This window comes from Lonchura striata, chromosome 7 (assembly GCF_050655825.1).
Source record: "Lonchura striata isolate lonStrDom1 chromosome 7, ASM5065582v1, whole genome shotgun sequence".
In the NCBI taxonomy this organism is placed as follows: Eukaryota; Metazoa; Chordata; class Aves; order Passeriformes; family Estrildidae; genus Lonchura; species Lonchura striata.
Window position 1 is genome coordinate 24,745,783 of NC_140709.1, and position 24,131 is coordinate 24,769,913.

The 24,131-nt window shown below is 42.7% G+C and overlaps 1 protein-coding gene across 11 annotated transcripts in view; it reads left to right on the plus strand.

The window, feature by feature from the left end:
- The first annotated feature begins 13,520 nt into the window (after positions 1-13,520).
- ABI2 (abl interactor 2) overlaps positions 13,521-24,131 on the plus strand; it is a 64,942-nt gene continuing 54,331 nt past the window's right edge. For 2 of the 11 annotated variants that reach the window (XM_021531345.4, XM_021531349.3), the window contains exon 1: positions 13,529-13,757. In XM_021531345.4, the coding sequence (XP_021387020.1) occupies positions 13,641-13,757 (117 nt within the window). In that variant the 5' untranslated portion in view covers positions 13,529-13,640. Of the gene's footprint in view, positions 13,758-24,131 lie in introns of all 11 variants that reach the window. The other 9 variants (XM_085585188.1, XM_021531346.4, XM_021531348.3 and 6 more) reach the window with 9 other exon arrangements.

The following is a 24,131-nucleotide window of genomic DNA, read 5'->3' on the forward strand; positions in this document are numbered from 1 at the left end:
TGTTTCTTTTATATTTGCTTTTGGATCTCTGGCTAAATCTTTGCAAAGGAAGCAACAAAACCTTGCAGTGGTGTATGGATGAACTACTGAATGTCAGCTAGTCGAAGACCAGAGCTCTGGTTAACCCAGCCTCTTTCCAATAGCAGCCAGAGCTGGGTAAGAGTGCCCCTTTTATCCAGTGGAATGCTTCTTCTGAATCCCAGCTATATAAGACCTTGGAGACACAAGGACAAAGGCTTTCGCTATATATAGGTATTTTTATTCAAAGTGTCTTTCCCTCCCTTGAGCTATATCTGTCAGGAAGAACAGATATATCCTGTGAGCAGTATGTGTGAGTGTGAGAAAGAGAGAAATAAACTGGGGTGAGAATAGCACCACTAGTTCTCATGCTGTGTAATCTTGCCATGCTGTGGGGTTGCAAGAAAAAGGATGATTGAGAAATGCTAGTAAACCAAGAGGAATAAAATTGATTTGTCCTCTTAAAAAACAGAAGCATCAGTAATAATATGATGAAATGAAATAATAAAACCACAGAACAAAGCCCCAATAAAGGGAGTCTCTAACCTGACAATTTTGAGGGCAGTGTCTAATCCAATCAACAGAAATTGACAGATGCTTGCAATTTATTCAGCATGAGACTCATCATGCAAGTACTGGAGAGTGCTGATTTCATAGGGCTCTAGATTAATGTTGTACTTAATAACTTAAAAGCCTTTGAAAGAATCCTTTTCCTCTTTCAAAATGTATGCTCCCCAAAGAAGCACCAAATGTTGCATATTCACTTGCTTTTTCCTGCTTCTTCCTTTCTTTTTTTGGCAATCAAAGGATATCTCCATTCAGAGCCCCGCTGAACGGATTGCAAGGCAGGAACCTCCTACCCCATCATGGCATTGGAGTAATTGCCATCTGCCTTACTGTTCATGTTGTGCTTCTTCCCTGTCTTTTACATTTTTCTCTTTATCTGATCTTCATAAGTCTTTCCTCCATACACCTGTCTTCTCTGTTAGCTCCAGTTCCTAGCCCCCTTCCCACCCAGCAGCTGTGTGGTCGTAGGTGAGGGGTTTCTCAGCTGTGTCTGCTTAAGTTGTACACAGCTCCTGTGCACCACAGAGCAGGCCAAGAGTGTGTGCCTCCCATTAGAGCTACTTTTTACTGCTTGTGCAGAGTACATGTAACTGGTAACTGCAGTTCTTTTTTCTACAGATATACCTTCCAGGTTAGGAAATCTGCTGCACTTTTAAAAAGAGGTGTGTGTGAGGTGTGCCAGCCTGAATGCAATCCTGTCAGCACTTATGGGGTTTAACAGCTGATGCCATCCTCTGTGGGCACCAGACAAAGAAAATTCTGCTCTTGGGTTTAACATGCCATCTCTGCTTTTGATGGAGCTGTAGAGATTCAGATGCCCCCCAGTGTAGCTTCTGTTGGGGTAAAATGATACAGAGATGTTGGGCAGAAAAGGGAGAGTTGTGCAGTTCAGCTTCCTGTCTTTCTTGAATTGATTTTTATAATGATCTGCAAGAAAACTCTTGCTAATCTGACCTCCACTAAAGGTTGGTCATGTCCCCAGATGGCAATTCATGGTAGGCTTTGCTTCACTGCTTATGCAAAAAGGCCTGTTTTTCTTGAAGGTTGCAGTTCCTAAACCTGGAGAAATCAGTGTGGTAAAGAATTTTCATTTTAAAACATCCTTGGATGTGCAGAGGAAGCAAAAAGAAGATTAAGCTACTGCCTTCTTTGGAAAATACAGTAGGATAGCACTGTCCCTGCTAGGAACTGAACAAGGAATATAACTGGGTGGTGAAGATCTGCTTTAGGAGTGAATCTTTCAAACACTAGAAAAGCTTCCCAAGACTAAGTTCTGTGTCTTGCTGGAGCTATCAAGCCCTTTCCCCAGTTACAGGAATCAAAAATGGGAGTGATTCCATATAATTTGTTACGAATTTTCCATTAGCCTGCACCTGTAGGCTGTGCTCAGTCTGAGCTGGTGGTCAAGCCTGCTGCAGGAGTCCATGACTGATACAGGAGAAGAATGTGGCTCAGTGTGCTGGAGAAAGCCAATGATCAGTTTGTGTTTGCTCAAAACTGCTTTCAAAAAACCCAGCCTGACTCATCAGTTATGGAAATGTGTTGAGCATGGAGAGAAAGGAGGGTAAGGCACTCTCAGGCATTTGTAATGCACTGCTGGGAGTGACACTAAGGTCACAGCCACATTATTTGCTCAAGTCTTTAGGTTTCCATTCCTTGCTCTATGTGTGTCTGTCACTTCAGACAGCCCAACTATGGCTATTTAGTGTAACACTCATCAGCCCAGCTGTGGATCCTTGTGCAGCAAACTCATTTTTTGGTATGGAAATGTTCATGGAATGGAGCTTTCTTAGGAAGTTTTCATCTATTTTGATTTGAAGATTGAAAATCAATTTTCTCCCATTTCTGCCCTCACCCCTTGTCTGGCATGCACTGTCACTGGTTCTTGTTTGGCCTGGTTTCCTGAGAAGGACTTGTGTTCACAGGGTGTGCACTCTTCCCACTTACTTCTGGCCATTTTCCCCTTTCTCTTACAAGAACTAACATCTGAGCCCTTGGGCCAAATCAGCTGCATTTGGCAGGGATTTGAATTCTGTACACTCTTGTGTTTCTGCAAATTTTGTATGGAGAAGAGAAGAGAAGACGACTGAGACAGGGAGTGTGTGCTCGCCGTGGCCCAGGATGGCAGTCACAGCCGCAGCACTGCCAGTGCCAGCGCGGGGAAGAGCCGCAGTCAGCGCCTGGCCTGGTGCAGTGACCGATCCCAGGAGTCCAGGCAGCAGAGCACTGGGCTTTGCCAGTGCTGCTCCACCCACACGCTGAGGACATGTATGAAGTCCAGAGATGCCTTCTGCCTGTTATGTGGGGGATATGGGCAAGCACTTCAACCTGTGGAAAAAGAGTCTTAGTCTGGGAAGAAAGCCAAGAGGGGGAGGTTACTATAATATAGGGAATTGTTGCTTTTTATGGTTCATATTCCTGCTCTACACTAGCAAGCTGCTTTACAAAGTTGACAGGATGGTTTTGAAAAGCACTGAGAAAAGGTGTCATTTAATTTCTTAGACTCTTACTGAAGGACAGGTTTCTACTGAAGCTGCAAACTCACAAAAGGTAAGAGGCCAAGTGTATCTCTGTGCCTGTGCAACCTGCTACCATGGGGAGCAGGCAGCCAGCACAGGTGGTGGGAGCAGCCAGGCCATTGCTAATGCTCTTTATGGCTGGCAAGGCCTTTTACTTTTGCCCCTTGTCCTGGTGGCAGCTGGTGTGGCAGTTTTTAACAACTTTGTGCAGAGGAGGCAATTTATTGATCTAGCATCCCATTATGCTGTTATCTCTACATTTTAATTAACATGAGCTACATATAGAAGCACCATTGCAAATTAATATCCTATTAATAATAGTAATATCCTTCTGTTCCCAGCACTTTAAGGACTTGCTGGTAGTGGCTGTGGCACACACCACAGAGTTTAGAGCTGCATGGGTTTTTTTCTGTTGTAACATGGAAAGGATGGTCTTGGGAATTTCTGTCCTACTTGCTGCAAAAGTAAATGTTGGTTATTGGGTAGGGTGGATGTTTGCTGACTTCCAAGTCCCTTGGGCAGCTGTTCTGCCAGCTCCCCCACTAGCTGTGCAGTTATATGAACTTGGGGCTGTTGGCAGTCCAGTTCAGGAAAACACTCTCTCACCTGCATAGTCAATTATTGACTTCCTTTTTGTGCTCAGATCCTCTTCTGGCTTTAGGACAGAAGCAATACCTTCAGGAAGGCATAAAGGAAAATCTTCATCACATTTGGGTTATGCTGCCAGGAAGTGACACTGTTTTAATGACCATGGCAGCTCCTGTTGCTTCTTTCCACTTGTCCAAAGCAAGAGCTGCTAGAAAATATTCCAGGCATTTCTCTGGAGCCTGACAATATGAACCCATCTTGACACCTCTTTGTAGTTCAGCTCAAGAGTGGGTTTTAGCAGTGATTTTTGAATTTTAAAAAAGGCCTGTTTGACATCTCTTAGAATTCAATGCCAGGGTTTTGGTGGCAGCAGACAGAGGAGAGGAACTACCACATGCAGAAAAAAAAGACTAAGAAAATGTTCTTCACATATGGAGGGTGGGGAAGGAGACACGGTAAAGGTTTCCATGGCAACATTCCTTGAAGAGAAGTATTTTTAAATCTGTGAATTTTAGCATCAGAAACACAGTTGTGTTTCCCACAAAAAGATTTGGGGGAGGGCTGGAGTGGAAAGAATTTTTCCCCCTACTTTTCAGGTCATGCCAGTTTCTTTTACAGAGGAGCCTGCTCCCAAGATAAATGAAGTATGTGTGAGTTCTATGATCTTAATGCTCCTGTAAAGAAAGCCTTGCTTCCAAGAGGCAGGAAGCATCAGTCATAGCTCTAGATCTGCTCCAGCATCTTTGGCGCAAGCTTGATCATCTCTTTAATGGAAAAGTAGTTCAAATAAATCAATGCTAGACATTGTCACAAGGACAAATCTTGCAGGATTTTATATTAAAACTAGTGTAACTTGGCACCAAATCTTAATTTTAATTGACGTACAGTTAAGTGATGGTAGTAGTGATGAGGTAGCTGAGGCCTTTTGCCTTGGCCAAAGAGTAGAGGATGCAGAACTGAAAGGGCAGAGAAACCAGGTAAAAGATGTCCCTGATGAGTCTCTTGAGTTGCTTTGATGACAGTGAAACATCCCTGTAGGTGGACAAGTGATGCTCCAGTGACATGCAGGAAATGTTTGCTCTTGATATGGGGTGTGTATCAGTGCTGAGACCACCTCTGAACCTCTCTGAAGTTTCTCTGCTCCAGTCTCTGCAGTGCAGAGCAGCTCACGGGCACTGGCACGCCCTGCTCCCACCTCCCTGCTGGCATCCAGGCAGGTCAGCTCTGTCACGAGCCTGGCACATCCAGTGCTGTGCCTGCTTGGCTGCCAACTTTGAAGTCTCACCAAAAAAGGCTTTTTTTTTTTTTTAAACATTTGCTTCCAATTCAGTGGTGACTCAGACACTGCAGCAAGGATAAAGTGATCATCTTCCCCTTCAGAGCCTTACAGCAGAAGGCCCTGAGTATCCTTTCTAAAAGAGAGCTTGGTGAGCCCAGCCATCAACTGGATTCAGTTCTTTAATTTAACTGATGGAAAAAGATACTCCAGCAGTGCTGTGTACCTGCTAGCTCAGGGCTTGTGTTTCAGCAATAGACTAAATGATTCCTGAAGTACTTTGTATCCAGAAACCCTGGGGAGGGCAGGGAGGGAATGAATAGTCATGCAGAAAACAGAAAGGACAATTCACTCATTAAAGCTTTTTTCCTCACCAAACTTCCCTTGGCTATGAATCCAGGAAAGGAACAAAAATCTCTTGCAATAATAAGAGAAAAAAGTAAGTAATATTTGGCCATTTCTCTTTTTGGGGGGAGGGAGAGGGGGGTCTAAAAAAGCAAAATTCATACTGTCAAAAGTGTGGAAATTGGTACTTGGCAGCCATTGTTTCATATTGGCCAAGACCTAATACAGAATAAGCAAGGTTCAGATCTAAAAGACTAAGAGGACTTGTCAACTTCCTTAGATCTTAACAGATAAAACCTACCAGCAGCAGGTGCTATGGGAGGAGTGGAGTGAGTCAACAGGAGCTGACAGGGATGCCTGCAAGAATATATCATTGCATATTATGGGAAACCAATGGTTGCAGCCACCCCACATTCATTGATAAGCAAGATATTTGGGAGCAGAGCACTTTGTTCTTGTGCTGTGCAGAATTAGTACTGAATTTGACAGACCCTGCACCTGGATTTGATGTACTGCTCTAAAAGTAGGGGGCAGATTGATTGCTTGTTAACAGAATGCTCTAAATTAACCTCAGCCATGGGCCTGGTTCTGCAGTCCTTTGCATGACTATTATTTGTGCCATAAAATTGCATTGAATGCCATTGAGTATCCAGTGTATTGGATGCACTGAAATTCTAGTTGTGGCTTTCAGTTGTTGGAACCCAGATTTTTGTATCTGCTTGGATATTTGTATTTTGAATGCTCCCAAACAGCCAAGCACCTATTTGACTATTTAAACACCTACATGTCTTTGTAAGTCTAGTATTGCCATAATGCAGAGGAAAAAGAAATTTTATAGAAGTTGCCTGGCCTCTGGTTTCATATTCCATCAGTGATAAGTAGGTAGAGCCTGTTGCTGTATATATACCATAGTTCACAGCTAATGTCTTTTTCGCTTGAGGAAGCTTGATGGTGATTTTTACATAGTAAAGATGAAAATACTGCAAACATACATCATGCATTAGCCTTTATACATTTTATAGCTGTACTGTTCCAGTGGGGCAAACTGAGCTGAGCAATCACATTTTCTCAATTACCTTCAAGAATTGGAAATCCTTATAACCTCTGTGTTTCTTTCTCCCATTACTGCTGCACTGGTCTTGAAATTGTCACCAGAGCTAAAAATCCTCATTCTGTAAATGAAACTGTGATTTCAAAAAATTCTACAGTACAGTCTCCTCATAAAACTCCACAAGTCTTTTGCTGATGTGACTCACTCAATTGCTCATGTGGGCAGACGTTCAGATAATAAAAGTGGTTAATGGAAAGCTGTGAGAAAAACTGCTGGTTCTTGAGGAGGCAGCCAGGGGGAATGTACTGTGGGTATTTTATCCTAAGAGCTGCTGAATTCACTGAGCTCCCAGCCATTTTTTTAAGATAAGGGTTTCTCCGTTCTGCTTTTTCCTTTGTATAAAAACAGCTTGAAATATCAGATTGGCAATAGAGAAGCAAAAGCACACCAGCTGTATCTGTTTGCTCTTCTGCTCCTCTTCCTCCATATTAGAGATGATAGCCAGTCTGTGCCCTGGAATAAGCCCTTTATCCTACTGATGTACATACCTAAACAACAGTATTCTAATGAGCTATGGCTTTCTGAATCAAGGAGCACTACTAACAAGTGGCTAAGCAAGTTCTTCCGCTGGAGATGTCACATATACTGAACAAAGATCAGATTTTTCTGGAACTAATAAAATTAAGAGATTTGGCCCTGAGATTTGGTTTGCCATAGGTCAGGAAATACATCTAGAAAACAGGTTTCAGTGACATTTCAGCGAGTGCACATTAGAGGAATATGGCACCTTTTGAAGTTTGTGAGACGGAAAAGTAGTAAGGTACCACTTAGATGTGAGAACTCCACTATCTAATGAAGTTATACATGTGTGCTGGCTTCAAAGAGACTTAGAATTAAGTCAAAACTGGAACTAGTGTAAATGAATGAACTGATTAGAGCTAAGGGCTAGCTGGCATTTGCAGAAATTAACTCTTGGTTGTGTGGCTCTGAGGCTGTTAGATTTTTGGGGAATGTGCTACTGCAGTTGCTGTGTGAGCCCATTCCAGCAACAGAAATAGAAAGAGAGGATGTGAAGATACAAGATGAGCTGCGAGGGAGACTATGGTTTGACTTGTAAAATAGAGCTTCTGGCTCAGAGAATCAGTGCATGGATGTTGAGGCTCTGGACCAGAGAAAGTAAGCTGTCAGATTATATTTAGTGACTACATGCTGCAGGAAAGCACAGAGAGGGAAGGAGGGCAATGATTGCATAGCTGAGCCCCATGGGTAGTGAGCACACAGAGCAGGGAATGAGGCTGCTAAGAGGGGATGAATTGCCTTGGTGTTGCTGATTCAAATAAATCTCTATGTGAGCACAAGCTTGCATGATTACTTTGATTACCAGAGCTCAGCTTTATTTATCCATCAATAATACCCCAGGCTCCCATTAGGTGAAGAGTGACCAACCTGTGGCCTTCCAGCCATTCTCCTCTGCTCTCACCCTAGGGATGTGTCCTGCAGCTATTCCATTCCTAGCTGAGGAAGCAGTAGTCTGAGAGGGGCTCTTGAAACCAATGTTCTTAGCTGCTGTACAGCCCAGTTGCACACCCAGCTCAGTCCTAACCCACTAGAATCTTGTTAGCTAAGGCTGGCATCTGCAAAATAGGTTAGGTTACCCTGCTCCATTTGAATTTGGGAGTGTGAATCCTCCATTGTGTTTTCTGGAAAGCCCAGTCCTAAACAGATGAAGATGGAAAAAATATACCTGTATGAGACAGATCAAACCTTGCATGCTGACGTGTGGCAGGCAATCATTTGCGTCCTGTCATATACACAGGGTGCAGAGATTCTTTGAAATAAATAAGGCCTTTAAGCTGCCACTCGGAGGAGATGTGCAGGGAGGCCTGGCTGCCTTCTGTGTGTAAATATTTCTGTCAAACTGGATTCAGACTCAGGTGGGTGAAACAACTGTGCCCATGGGGAGCCATCAGCCTCCACTGCCTGTTAGGCAGTACTGCATCACTGAGATTTGTGTTGTTGCCACACTGTCAGAATTAGCTGTGGGTGAGAGAAAGGGCTGAAATGCTCCTGTATGTTCACCAAACAGGAGGACAGAGCAGCTGGGGGAAGGAGATGCAGATAGTGAAGGGAAGCTGTGCAAGGAGAAGCTGCCTTCACAGCCTTGAGAAAAGGGATTACTTGTCCAGATGGGTGATAGGAGGAAAGTTGACTTCAAAGGTGTCACTAGATATGCTTCCTATGCAAGGGAGTTATGCTAGTTACAGAAACATCACACATTGGGTTTGGTGGCTCCAAAAAATATGCAAAGTCATAAAATATTTTTTAAATTGTTTATGTGGTAAAAGCAGGATTACAAACAGAACAGGATTAGAAAAGCTCCAAGGGGCAAGTTCCTGGAGTTACACAAGTACCTAAAAATCTGAACTTTAAATTCAGGAAGAAACAAAGACCTCAAAAAATGGTTCTGACTGTTGCAGCTGCTGCAGACCAAACTTGAAAATGCGGAAAAAAGCATCAGTAGGTCAGTAATAGTGAACCAGAATCACTAGTTCAGAGAGGATGAATTTTTGTTGTATGTGCTGTGCTGGAGCATTAACTACCCTTCAGTGGCTTAGTGACCATATCAGACCTTACCTGGGAGATGCCACAGGGTCAGGATAGAGTGGAAAAGGACTGGCAGTTGGTCTGGGTTAGCATCTTAGAGAAGGAATACCAGCAGGAAAAATAAATGAGAGCTGTTCTTTCCTCCCCTGTTCCCTGAATTCTTGTTGTTTGATCCCTTGGAAGGGAACTGATGAGCAACTATGCTTTGTGCTGGCCTCTCTTTGAGACCATTTGTTACCTGTTTTCTTTTAATGTCTGAAATGTTAGATAATTTTTCCTATTTGGCTTGACCTCTTCCTTCCTGGGAGTGTACCTCCCCTTGTACTGGCTCTGTCTTCACACAGTGCTCTGTTAAAAGAAAGTCTAGCAGAAAACTAGAAGAAAGCTTGGGATTTGGAATCAGACGTGCCCTCAAACAGATGGTCTGAATCTCTGCAACATGTCCTGCTCCTCTCTGGAGGTGCTGTGAGGTATCAGATGTCAGTTGTACACTAGATGGTTCTGAAATAGCAGTGTTAGGGCAATTAGGGCAAACACTTCCATGAGATGGAAGCTACTCCACTGGTCACCTCTCCTACCTTTGTGCAGCCAGCCTTTTACCCAGCAGCAGTTTCTCATAAGCAGAGAGGTTATCTGTGGTTAGAATCTTGATTGCCCAGCAAATTGCTAAATGCCTGAGGAAGCAGGAGGAGAATGTGCAGCTTCAGGGTGTGTGGGTTTTTCAGTCTGGTTTACAGTGAGCACTGGAGGTTGAGTGTTTAAGATGCCTTGGGATCCTGACATCATTTGTTGCAGTATTAGACAGCTGCATTCTGTGCTGGGAAGCCACCCCAGCATTCTGGAATAGCCATGGGAGTTCAGTAAACTGCTTCAGAAACTTTGGACTATGAGACTGGCAAAGAGTGTCTATCCAGGCAGAGGCAGACCCAAACACTGTGTGAGGCAAGCGTGAAGATTACATCCCTGTTGGGAGAGTGAAGGTACATGCTTCAGTTACAGACTATTTTCTTCAATTGCCCAATTCTCCTTCCCTCCCTCACCCCTGCAGTAAATGCTACCTTCCTCCTAAAGGACATGGGCCTGTATATATCATCCGTACACATGACTGAAACTTTGGTACCAGAGTCCTTTGTCCTTTATCCAGCTGCAAATCTGCTCAGATCCATGTGATGCAGCAGCACAGGGATTTTCAGCTTTTGTTCTGCTGTTTACAAAGAGTGAAAAGATAAAAGGAAAAATGTTCATAAAACTAGAGTACAGTTATATAAAGAAGTGAACTGAAAACCTGCAGCAGGATCTATCCAAGATCTGATCTGGTCATCTGTCCAAAGAAGATGTTTACTTGCACCCCTTATGTGATGTGCTGTTCAGTTCTCTGTAAAGTAACAAAAATGGAAGAGACTTTGATTGTGATTTCTTACTGTGTGCAAAACATAGGTGGCCTTTGAGGTACCCCATTATTACTTTTCTGTAATAAAGAATCGATGATTCAAACTGTATGTGTGGGACACCCATGCAGAGTGCTCAGCTGCAGGATTGCATGTGACCAATGGGTTGGTTCATCCGTGCAAATTTTTGTGACGAGGGGACTCCCTTGGGTGATTGGCAGGGCTAAAACCCTGACATGTGAAAGAAGTTGGAAGAATAGTGGTTTCCCTGTGCTTTTGGATCTTGATCTCCAATTTAAAGTCTCTGGACTGCTTGCCTTTCTATTTCTTGGTGGCTGTTTGAATGGCACCTTTAGGTTAAAAATGTGTTTGTTTCTCAGTCTTGAAGATATTGATATAAGGGAAAATCTTGCACAATAGGATTGAAAAAAATTGGAGAAATTAAAGTGTGTAATAAATTAGGGCTGAGGGAATATAAAAACTTAAAATTAGTTTAGCACATCACTTGACAGATGGGAAGTAATTTATGTAAATTTAGGGAAGTGGTAGTTGGATTCAGTTGATCTAATTTAAACACTATTTCTAAGTATTTTTTGTATGTATACAGGGGATTATAGGATGGCCATTATTCTGACAGAAGGACTCTTCATGTTTAAATTTAAATCCATAAATGAGTACCCTATTAAAATGTAAACATGCTGTGATAACAAGCACCTGATTATGCAGACAGGTTAGTCCAGCTACTCTGGTGAACAGCTGTGTGCATGTATTTCAGATAATGCTTTTTCTTACACCCTAAGGACCACAGGCAGAGCCCTTGAGAGGTCAAGAGGTGTCTGTAAGGAGGCTTGCTGATGTTGAGTACAGATCTGAGAGCAGATGGGCTCTCACAGGTTTCCACTGAAAGCAGGCCCTGGTGGCACCCAAGGGCACAGGGAGAAGATGACACAATGAACAATTTCCCCTCCCTACACTCTGGTGCTACTAATCCAAGTTTAAACTCCTAACAGCATCTTTGGTGAACCTTCTCCTATAGATTTTGACAGCTCTCTCCTTTTGCCAAGAGAAGGATCATGTAGGTTTACTGGGGAGCTGCCAAATGACAGCTTGACTTCACACCTGAGAAGCAAATGAATGAGGAGAGAAGGAAAGCCTCAGCCCCTGCCTCCAGCCTGGCACAAACACAAAGAATCTTGGAAGCATGGGCCTGAGCAACCCCTGGAGCTGCAACAGCAGCAGCAGATGTGACACGAGCAGAATCCAAGCTGCAGCTGCAGTGGAGGAGGGAGCATGGGACCTGTTACCAAACTGCAAAAGCATTATTCATCAGCTGCACACCCTAGGGGTGGTGGAGGCCTGGCCATGGATGATTCGGAGGTGTGGGATAAGGCTTGGAGCTCTACACTGTACAGCAGCCTTCTTGAGTTGATTTGGCTGGCTTTCCTTCCTTGAGCCATTGCAGAAAAGACACTCTCTCAAGACATGCATTAACAATCAGCAGGGCAGCTGACAGCCATGATTCATTTTTAACTATCCCAAACCCAGTATTTTTGGATGTGTAACTCATGGTTTATAAACTCTGTGGGTAGAGGGCACCAAGAATGAGGATGCATGACACCTCTTTGCTCCTTGTGGGTTTAGGGCAGAATGCCAGACTGCTGTGGAGAGCTGCAGGCAGCCTGACTCCACGGGTGTTCAGGGACCCCATGGGTGTTTGGTGACAGCACAGGTGCTCATGAGTAGTCACCTCTCTCCTCCCACAAGCATCACGGTGAGGTGGCTCTGGCAGGGTATTCTTTGGTTCACAAGCCTTTTTGTGAGAGTAAGACTATTACAGCTACAAATTGCCCTTGGCTTTCTAACTGCTTGTAGAAAAGTAGTTGAAGTTGTGAATTTCAGACTACATTTTAAAATGGGAGAAAAATGCTTTGCATATGAGGGTTTTTTCACCAATATGGTGAACACTGTGCCTGACTCATCCTTCACATGGGAGAACTAAGCAAGCTTAGAAGAAATGACCCTCAGAGCAGGGATTTCTATATCATTTTTCTTTTAAGGGAAGAAATTTCCAAGGACTGGCCCCAAAGACTACAAGTTTGTTGCCTGACTCTCCCCCTCCCCAGGTGTTTGCAATCTGCAATTCTAGAAGTCCGGCATATCTAGCTGGATGCCTCTGCAGCAGCAATCAAAGCCAGAGAACAACTGTTCTGTAGGAGCAGCCTGATGCCCAGGTCCTGCAGCGCTGGCTGTTCCCTGGCCAGCTCCCAAAGCATCTGTAAGGTGAGCGCTGGGAAGGCGTCAGGCTCTTGTACCAGCGCCCTGGGCTGCAGTACACAGGCAGCAGGAGCTTTGTGGAGCCTCACGGGAACACGAGGTGAGCAATCACAGCTGCAACTCATTTCAAAGGGACAAATGAGCTACCTGCAGCAAGCTGGGGCGCTTCTGCCGAGAGGGCTGGTTGATTGTTTTTTTTTTTTTTTTGTGGGAGAAAGGTTCAGGTGGAGGAATTGAGTGGGAAAGTCTTGCACACTCCTCGAAGGGTGGGCATTTTCATCACAATTCTAGAGCGACTTCGCTGGGACATGAAGGACGTCAGCGTTAAAGGCAGGAACTGACCGAACAGACCTAATGGCCTCAGTGCAGGGCTTCTGCCACGAGGCTGCCCTTCCTCTGTTTCTGCTGACCCTTCGTTATGTGCGTTTTTGGCAGGGCTGGAAAGCTGGGAGGTCACCCTTCCTCACGCCCCTGTAGAACAGCTTTTCGGAGCGGATCCGCGCGGAGGACACATTTTGTTGCGGGGATCACTAGAGCCGCCCGGGAGCAGGAGGGCCTGGCGCTCACACGGCACTCGGAGCCCCCCGGGGTATGGGCAGAGGTGGCCGCAGCCCCGTGCGCTGCAGGGCGCGCTGCCAGCAGGGGAGTGCAGGAAGGCGAGAGGGTTTCGAAGGGAGCCGGGCCCGCCGCAGGGCGCACCCCGCGCCCCCTGACCGCGGCACGGGGCCGCCGCGCGCCCCTCCCCTCCGCCTCTCCCGCCGGAAACGCCCCCCGCGCGCTGCCGGCACGGAAGTGGGCGCGCGGGGGGCCGCGCGGGGCGGCGCATGCGCAGGAGGCGGTGCGCGGCCGCGCCCCGCCCCCGCCGCGGTGGGGGTCTGGCGCGCGCTCCGTGCGCGCGGCGCGAGGCCGGGCCCGGGCGGCGGGCGCGGGGCGGGGGGCGCGCGGAGCGGAGCGGAGCGGAGGGGGCGAGGGACGCGCGGCGGGCGGGCGGGGAGAGAGAGGATGTGAAGATGGCGGAGCTGCAGATGCTGCTGGAGGAGGAGATCCCGGGGGGGCGCCGGGCCCTGTTCGACAGCTACACGAACCTGGAGCGGGTGGCCGAGTACTGCGAGACCAACTACATCCAGGTGCGCGCGGGCCGGGCCGGGCCGGGCGCGCCCTCACGGCCGCGCCCGCGGGGCTGCCCCGCTTGCCGGGCCCGCGGCGGCTGCTGCAGCCGGGCAGGGGGGGAAGCTGCCTCGCCTCCAGCGTGAGCTACCCCGGCGTGACGAGGCGCTTAAATGTGTAATTGATTCCTGAACTGAATTGCTTCCACTTTGCGAGTGAATGTTTATTGCAGATCTTGTCTCTGTCCCCCCTTTGGTTCCCTCCGCAAATTCTGATCTGCTTTGCTGCCGGCGCCGAGGTGATGTGATAAACACGGCTGACTCCTGCAAATACAGTGTCGATGCCTTGTAATTTAGAGCAGAATGACAGGCTTCAGTAGAGTTAAGTCTGTCCGTTTGTATTTCCCTTCTCAAGCAGGACTGTGGAATTCCATTGGAAGGGCAGCTACCAAGTGGTAGGTGCAGGATGGAAGGAAGCCTGATGTAGTAGAGCTGGTACAGAATTAGGGAGAAAGAGATGAAGCGCAAATTGCTACCGCATAGTGTGGTTTTTGCGGTGACTGCTCTAAAGCCAGGCTGGTGTTAGGACTCTGCTTTTTTCATTTCTCTTTCTAGTGGAAAGAAGGGCAAAATTCTCTGGGATTCTTTGATAGTGATAATAGGGCCAAATGAAAACTTTGCCTTCAAACACAAGAAGATACCCTAAGACATATCTGAGTGTGCAGTAGAGAAAGGTGGGGGGGAATGATGTGGATTTCTGGTGTCAGTGTTGAGAGAATTCCAAAGTGTCCCAGAATTGTTTTTGAATTCAGTCCCCGAAGGGCAGAGTGCTCGTGTGCTTCCAGAGGGCAGCTAGCGATGAGATCTGTGCTGAGACTGTTCTGTCAGTGAAAATGGGAGAGACTAACCAGAGGCAGAGAATACCTAGAATGTCCCTCTAAAAAAGCTCTCACTGATTTTGTTGAACTGCTGAATGACCAGCTGTTCTTTAGAGAGAAGACTTTGCATATTTTGGGTCATTTACAAAACAGGTCAATTACAGTAGAATGCTATAGATGTATTTTATTATGTAATAACACTTCTGATCTTGAATTAGTGTGACTTAGGGTTTTTAAGAGACATGTTGAAATATTTACTTACAGTTACAACCTGACATACCTGTATTTAAATTTCTGCTTTTTTGAGAAGTGATTTTTCTGGAATATGGGAGAGGAGCACTGGAAGGCAGAACCAGATAGGAAGAACTGCGTGTAGTTGGGTTTTTTCCTTTGACTTTTTTTTTCTTTATTCTTTGTATAAATCAAAGTTTGTGAATCTCTATGGAACAGATCCACTTTTAATGTCTTAATGAATACTGCAGAAGAGGACTCCATGCTGTTTTGTGCAAATAGAGAAGGAAAAAAAGAAGGCTATTGCCCCAAACAGCGCAGTCCATAAGGACAGTCTAGGATCACAGGAGATGGATACAGACAGATGGTGAATGAAGGAAAAGAATGAGGCACTCTTGGTCAGCCTGATGGATTCTGACCACCACACAGCAATATCCTGACTGTTGGCAATTTATCCAAGCATCATGACAACAGAGAGCTTTAAGGGGGAAGTGAGAATTAAAGAATGAAATTGTGTTGTGAGCGTTGGCTGTGAGGTGCAGTATGGGTCACAGCATTAACATGCTTAAATTTTTAAGGAAGTGGGGAATGGAGCCATCGGCCAGGCAGAAGGCTCTGGTTTTTGGAATGCTCCGAGACATGAACAGGGTGGGTTTGTTGTGGAGAAGAGGTTCAGTGTGAGGGGATTTTGGATTTAGTGATGAGTGTCCTAGTAACAAATCTGTCAGTGAGCTTGCCCCACCTTCACAGTGCCAGAGCTATGTAAACTGCTGCATCAGATCACTATAAAAAGCTGATTTTTTTTCTTCTCTGTGGGAGTGGAATAGATTAATGTGAATAACTATTGGTTAATTGGATATTTGTGGTTTTGCTTCTAATAATATTTATTATTCTAAAGTTGTTATGTCTGAAAGAAATCCAAATTATGTTCAAAATAGTGGCCTTGAATTTTTGGGGGAAGATGGGTTTGTAAATGCTCTGAAATGCGTGGAAGAATAATCATTCAGAAAGTCACGTAATGAAGATGAACTAATTCTACTGTAATCCTGTAGTATTTCACTGCTGACAGAGGATTTGTTGTGGGTAATCTTGAGATCTAGGAGAGGCTCAGAACGTGACTGAGACCTGAAGTTTATTTGCAGGCTGGTAGGTGCTGTGCTGATGGGAACACTGAAGGCCCTGCACTGGTCTGTATTTTCTATTTCAGTAGCCAAACCACTCCCTTTCTGTGCCAATTGCTGCTTTGAAGTTTTATTGTGCCTGCAAAAGCCAGTGAGGCCAGTGTAACAGAATTTGAAGTTCAGGTTTGAAGTGAATGGGTTTTTTCTCTTCCCCCACACCTAGCAACATAATTGCAGCTTCAAAATAATTAAAATGTAATCTCATACATGAGGAAATTGCTAGTTCATAGTAGTAGAGCTGTGGCAATTGCTACTCATTTGACTTCTGCTTATGAAATGAAAAACCTGTTCTTAAAAATTGTGTCAGTGTTTAACCAAATTATGATTGATGTGTAGCTCGATGACTTTAGCAACAGGGAATGTTACATAAAATGTTATCCTTCCCTTGAGTCTGTTATATGGTAGTGTATCAGAAAACATCAGCTTTAAATTTTGTGGAAAATTATAGGAAATACAGCAAATATATAATAAATGGACCTGCAGCAGTGAAAATAAAGACTGCTGTTTGGAGGAAAAAAAGTTTCTTCATGTCAAAAACATCTTATTCTAATAACTTGGAGAAATCATACAGTTTTTTAATGTCATGCTGCTTCTTAAAGAGAAGGGGAAGAAAAGATTTTGTTTAGGAGGGTATTTGTGTGGTATTTGACACAATGTCAATCACAGGTCTGTTCAGTGCTTTATGTACTAGTGCTGTGTCCTCTGTTACAAGTTCAGTCTCAGTCTAAACGTGCAACAGAGTAATTCTATAAAATCTGATTAAAAAATTTGATTTTTTAATGTACTTGGTATTTGCAGTCTACATTGATTTATCTGGTCTTTCATAAAAAACAGGTAATAGTTATATTGGGCAGTGTGCTGTGTTTACAAAGTTTTCATATTCCTGCTTAATTTTGTTCAGGGGTATCAAAAAGAAGATTTCTACTTAGGATAGTGTAAGTAACTGAAGACCATAGACTTGCACATCTTGTTACTGCAATACTGACATAAATTCCAACACTGGCTTGCCCTGTCCAGTTTCTTTGAGCTTGTCCTGTATAAGAATCCTGTATATTCTGACTTAATCTTTTGTTTGTTTCTCATTATCACTGCTCTTTTTAAAAAACAGCTTTTTGTTTTATGCAGTGCATGGAGCTTTCTAGAGTAACTCTTTGTTTGTGTCTGTAACTCTTTGTTGAAAGAGCCAGAAAAAATTACCAGGTGGAGACATTTCAACCTGTAAGGGTCTGGTGTGCAGAGATTTGCAGTGGAGGGAGGTCCCTCCCCAACAGCATGCAGAACCGAGTGAAAAGCCAAGCCTCTGTCCTCTGCCCAGCCTTCAGAAGGAACCTCTGGCTGGATTCTTCTAAAAGGCTCTGTATTTTTTACTTATTCAATATTATTATGCTTTACTTGTCAGCTCTAGAGACTGAAAAGGAAGAGTTTCTGGTTTTCCTCCCTTCATAGCCTTCATGTTGCCATCGCTGTTTGCATTTTATATACAGAAACAGTCTTCTGGTGTTTGTGAGGGGTAGGGTAGAAAGAAGATTTTTATTCTTGTTCTTAGTAATCAATCCATCCTGCTGATTATTAGAAATAACCTGTTTTCATTCCTGCAGATAGCTTTATTTAACTAGACATAAAGGTGAAAACTACTTATTTCTTGGTAATTTTACTGCAGTCCATTGATCAATGAGTTTTATAGTTGCTTTCCACATATCTATTATTTTTATTTAGATCTCATAAGCAAACCCAAGTGGCTGTAGATTTGGAAGCATCTTCAGTAGGCTGAACAAAAGAATAAGGCATCTATTAGCATATTAGTTTTAAACTACAGGAATGGTCATCTTTACAAACATCAACTTAATGGTTACAACTTTAGTAATGGGAAATTTCCATTGAGTTGCTTGTAATGGCTGGTGCCAGTATATAACTGTGTAATTATACAGGGAATTGCAGGAATTATGGTTTAGAAACAAGTTCAAGAATGATCTCTCTTCAATTTACTGAAGATGTGTATCACCTTAACAGAGGTGACTGAATTAGATTCATAACATCTATTTACTTATCAGAAGTGTGAATATCAGAGGAAAGTTGTTTTTGCTTTTTCTGTTCCTTAAGCTTGTTTATTGTATAATCCAACTTCAGTGAAGGCATGATTAATCTTAGCACTGGTGGAACACTTGTTTTGCAAGCATGAAAGTGGATATTGATTAGCTCCAGTGAATATTAGTCCAGAACTTCAGGAAGATGATAACAAGTTGAAACTCTTAAAAAAACCTATGAAACAGTAGTAATGAAAACATGGGCAATGTGCAACTGTCTCACTCTTAAATTCAGTGATTACATGGATATACCTTGTCCATCAGCCTATGGTAGGACTTCATGAAAACCGTGTGATTTTAAACCTGCAGTATGCAGTGGTGGATTAAGCTTGAAAGCCAGCCAAGTGCCCACCAAGCTGTTTTCTTACTCTCAGTCCTCAGCTGAGCAACAGGAGAAAGTAAGGGAAAAAAAAATCAGCTCATGGGTTGAGTTAAGGACAAGGAGGTCACTGACAAATTACTGTCCTGGGCAAACCACTCTCAGCTTGGGGAGTATTAATTTAATTTACAGCCTATTAAAAATAGAGTAGGACAGTGAGAAACAGAATCAAAACTAAACCCACCTTCTCCCAGCCTTCTCTTCCCAGGTTCAATTTCACTCCTTCATTTCTAACTCTTGTACTTCCTCCTTCTCCAGTGGTGCAGGGGAACAGGGAATAGGGAGTGCTCTAGTGTATTTATATCACTTTGTCTCTGCTGCTCTTTCCTTCTCACAGTCTTTCCCCTGCTCCAGTGTAGCCTCCTTCCAAAGGGTACAGTCCTTCACAAAGTGCTCCAAAACACTTGGACTGCAGTTCTTCAAAAAATGCTCCAGGATGGGTTCTTCCCAAAAGCATCCAGCCCTGAAGGAGCAGACTGACTGTTCCTGTGGGTGCCCACCGTTCTGCCCAAAGGCTGCTCCTGCATGGACTTCTCTCCATAGGCTGCAGCTCCTGCCAGAAGCTTGTTCTGTGGGCTCTGCTCAGGCTGCAGCTTCTTTCGGAGCATATCCACCTGCCCTGCCATGGGATTCTCCATGGGCTACAGGGCAATCTCCACTTCAGTGCCTGGAAACACCTCCTGCCCTTCCTCCTTCTCTGACCTTGCTGTCTGCCGGGTTGTCTTTGACATTTTTCTCATTCCTCTCGCAGCTGCTTCACAGTGTTCTTTACCCTTTGGTGGATACATTGGCTGAGAGGTGCCACCAGCACGGCTGACTGGCTTTTGCCAGTGGTGGGGCTCTTTTAGAGCTGGCTTAGCACTGGCTCTGTCTGATGTGGGGGCAGCTCCTGATCTCTCTCAGAGGCTGCTTCTGCAGCCACTTGGCTACCACTAAAGTGGCTCGTTAGGTTTGGGAACTTTAGTGAGGATAATCTAGAACATGTTTCCTTTAAGTGAGTCAGCGAAGCTGGCAAAGTTGTAGAAGAATTTATCACTCAACCAATCTACTTTCCTTTTTTATCCCCTGTGCTGTGTTTTGCCAGGAAAGCTAATTTAATGCATTTATTAGTGCCACAAGTTCAACCTGGAGGTCAGGAAGTGCTGGATTGATCCTCCATTGAGTGGATATGAAAACAGTATGAGCAATTTTATTAGTGGTAATTGGAGCTGCTGGTAGTAATACTATATGTGTAGGTATGAAAATAAAATTTGTAAATATGCAAATTGTTAATCTAAATGTTGAAACACTAAATGTTGGTTACAAGTAGCATTCTAGTTTTTCCCTTCTATAGTTTATTTTCAGACTGTGGTTATTGAATTCTATTGATCAAGAATTTTAATTCAGAGTAGAAAGCTTCTGCATCCTACAGTTAATCAGGACTCTGAAATTTATTGTCCATTGCTTGTGTTTTACTTGAGTTTACAGTTATTAATCTTTGTGGCTTAGTGCTGAGGCAGAAAGTGGTGCCTATGTAAGGCAAAAGCATCTCCTGTTAGTGCTTTAAGCAAGTAAAATCTTACTCTGTGGTGTTCAGCAAAATATTTTCTTGATGAAAAACATTGATTTAAATATCACGTTTGCAGCAGATTTATTCAGTAGAATCTATGTCTAGAGGCTGATGACCCTTTTTCTTTTTTAAAATTTTGTTTCAAATGCTGTTTTCACACTTAATTGCACACCTGAAATTGACCTCTTGCTTAGTAATCTAAGTTTTGTAAATTTTGTTGGATATCCCTACCAGGAACTTCAGTCATTGGGCTGCTTTATGAAGCAAAACTCCATGTCAGCAGATGAAACATCATCACTGCACACTGAATTTAGGAGCATGTCCTCTTCTCAGTGCTCTTACTAGTTAGGTTGACAATTCTTTCTTGAAGTGAATGAGTTAATATGTTTTTGCAAGTGAGTTGTGTCTATTTCAGTGAGAAATCTTAATTTTCTGTTTCTCAGGTGCAATGACTAAGTTGATCTGTCAAATATAAATTTATGTGCTCTGAAGTATAGTCTCTATATGTGCTATTCCATTTTCCTGTAGCTATTTCCCAGTAGATGTCATTGTAATATCTATTCTTAATAGTATTTCAGTTTGAATAATAATAAGCGCTTGGCTTATTATTGGTGTAGTGTTACCATGATGAAGTTGTTTTATGCTCAGTGAAATGCAGGGTGAGGAACAAATACTACTTGGTTTGGGGTTTTAGTAGCCTGTCTATATTGGTTATAACACAGCCAAAGTTAGCTTTGTGCCAACTCATAAATCTACTATTTTTTTTCTTACAAACTCTTCTAAGTAAATGCAAATGTTTATTAGGGTATTCTGTAACTTGGTTGCCATTGCCTTGCCCAGGGATGGGGGGGAGTGTGCAGTGAAGGACAGAGGGAATGACTGAGGCAGTGAGCTCTTAGATGGACAATTTAAGGTAAGTGAGAAGTTCATCAAGATACCAGCTATCAAGTGTGGTTATTTTGAGCTTTTGTACAGCAGCAGTGCTGCTTTTTGAGCCTGAAGGTCTGTAGTGCAAACGTGAGGTGTTGTTCCTGTGCCCCACGTGAAAACTGTGAGCAGTGGGACTGACACTTGTTAAACATGAGAGGGTTGGTACAGATCGCCTGTAGGTAAGGTGGGACTTTGGAAAGCAGAATCAGTGCTTGTCTTTCTGCAGAATCTGTCTCATACAACAAGTCTCTTCTTGACACTGCTGCTTTTGCCAGACAGGAATATACAAACTTAGCTGAAATAATATTTCTGAGTCTGCTGCAACTTGTGGGAAATGTAAAAATGTTAAGTATCTCAAATTAAATGGCTATTTTGAATCAGCTAACATACATTTATCTGAATAGAGGGTCTGTGGAGGGACAAGCCAAAAATATTTAGGCAAAAGGAGATGAGAAATAGTAAAAACAAAAGCCAACCAAGAGGTTTCCCCCACACTGCTAACAGCAAAAGATGAGGCTGAGGTGGATGACAGGCTTCAACGACATTGAAAAATGCCAATATGGGCAGATGCACAAAAAAGGGATGGTTATTTTTGACAGAAAAGTAATGAATTATAGGATTATTCAAATAATATTTTGAAAAATATGAGCTATGTACACTGTTTTCCCATTTTTCTTGGGTAAAGTACAGGAATACTAAATTAAGTTTGAGAGGTAATGCTGCTTAATCTATGGAATTATTGCTATGAGCTGAGGCTTAGGATTTAATGGTATTCTAGAAAGGCTAGACATTTTTAAGTAAATAATGAGAATATAAGCAGTTCTATTTTTTCTTTCATATGCTTTTGCCTTGCATTTATTCTATGATGGAGTTTTATGTTTTTTATATGAAGTATTTTGCACTGTCCACTGTAATTCATTTCACTGGATTATTGGGGATATTGCTTCTATTTAATACTGTAATTTCTGTATCCTGATGATGATATATCCTAGATCCTTTGAAATGCTTTTTTGCACAAATTGGTGTTGGATTTGCCTTCCAAGGAGAGCAAATTAATGTGTTGAGTTACTCATGTCAATTTAATAAGATCTAGATAAATTTCATTTGTGGGAAAGGGAGCTAAAGGTTTTTGTGTGATGGAGTATATATGTGTGTGCTGAAATGGTGGTAGTAAAATTAATGGGCTTTTTCCACCATGACTAATAACTAGTGAACTGGAGTGGTAGAGAAGAATGAAACTGCGACAGTACATTTGTTTGTTATTTATGATAAATCAGTCTGCAGTGTTTTCTGATATACTCAGTTTTCTCACTTTATTCCTCTGTTAGTGATCTCAGAAATGAGCCTCAAAGATTCAGGCGTATTGGTGTTGGTGTCCTTAGAGTTGTGATGTCCATGAAGTGACTGTCTCAGAAGGGGCAGAATGACTGAGCATGCAGAATCTCTGGGTCAAAGAGTAGTGTGTAATCAGCCTAAATTAGTGAGGCTGTTGGTTTTACAGCATTTCTATCACATTCTGAGTGCACTGTTATAAGAGTGCACTTTTATTCCTGAAAGAAAGGTAATTCTTCGGCTATATATACATTTGTATAAATGAATCAGGTTGGATAATAGAAGGTAGAAAGTTATCAGTAGACTCTGAGTTGATATTATATTTTTCTGGTGGTGATAATTAATTTCAATCATCTCCAAACTGAGGATACTTCTATAACCACTTGATGCAATGAATTAATAGAATTATTGTAAATAATTTCCATTTTATTATGTGCTTAAAATGTAAATCTTGTATTTTCTAAATATGTATGCAGTCTTTACATTTATTGGATTCAGTAATTCAGTGCTACAAATACATGCAGTTTTGAGGACTGGAGCAAGAGGGAGGGTTAAGCCCCTAGTTTTGTTGTTTTCATTTGTATACTCATCTGTCTACCAAATGCAGGTCCTTGGAAACAGAACTTCTTACTGTGATGAGCTTCTTATAGGTGTTTGTACCATTTAAAGACCCTTTATTAAAGTATGGCTTGTAAGTTGTACTCATTATGCAAGGCAGGCTTTTATGAATTGTATCATTTGATCACCAGTTGGATAATTAATGCAGAGTTATAACTTACTGAACCATGTATACACATATAAAAATTTTTTTTCAGTAAAGAACAAGTGGGGAATACTGTGCAAATAATCCACTTGTCTCTATAAAGGCTGTGCTTAAAAGTTCTCCAAAGAGAAGGGAATTTTCCCTTGTTTTATAATCATGAACAGAGGTTAATATTTTCCATGTGTTTTACTTTCCCTGAAATTTTCTTTTTAGTTGTTGCTTTTGTTAAGGACACAGAGAAGAATGAAATTTATTTGCGGCTAGTAAAGGCTCAGAGTATTGAATTCTATTACATTTAGCTTCTTTTCTAAGCAGTATGCTCAGCTTTGTAATATTGAATCCATAATCTCAAATTAAACTTTGTGTGACACAGTATCTTTAAAATTAAAAACATACTCAAGGAAATTACTTTTTTGATTTAAATTAATTATACAAAAAAACCCTTAACCAAGCAACAATTTCTTCCATTTTCTGTGCTACTCTTGAGGCTGTGCAATGATATGGGCAACAACAGGAGTTTCTGTGGAGCTGGCTTTTTCCATAAGCAGTGTGATGTGTTTTATCATTTGAGGAGAAAACCATTTTAGAGATAAAGTACAAGTTTTAGATTTGAAGTTTGTTTTGGGGGTCTACTGCAGTTACTATATGAATATACTTCAATTCCCCTTCTCATAAAGGAGGCCAAAATGCTTTTCTTGGTTTTTTAAAGGAGTTAAATGGTAGTCTTCCTGTGGTGAACTGATCTGACTTTAATTTTCAGGAGTTTTGGGATTACTCGTGGTAATTGCTGTACCCCGTGAAACTCCCAGGGTCCCTTTGAAAGGCCAAAATTTTGAAAATGGTTTTTAAAATTCATTTTATATTGGAGATGGAAATGTTAAGGATTTCAATCTCTCTGGAGATTGAAATGCAAGGATTAATGAGCTTTTGTTTGTTTGTTTTTTTTAAAATATTGAATTAATTTCTCAAACTGTATTTTTTTTTGTGTACTAAGCAGGTAAGTGCATCTGCACAGACCAAATCCCAACTTGAGCAGGCAGCTTCTTTTACCTAATTCTGTTGGTTTTA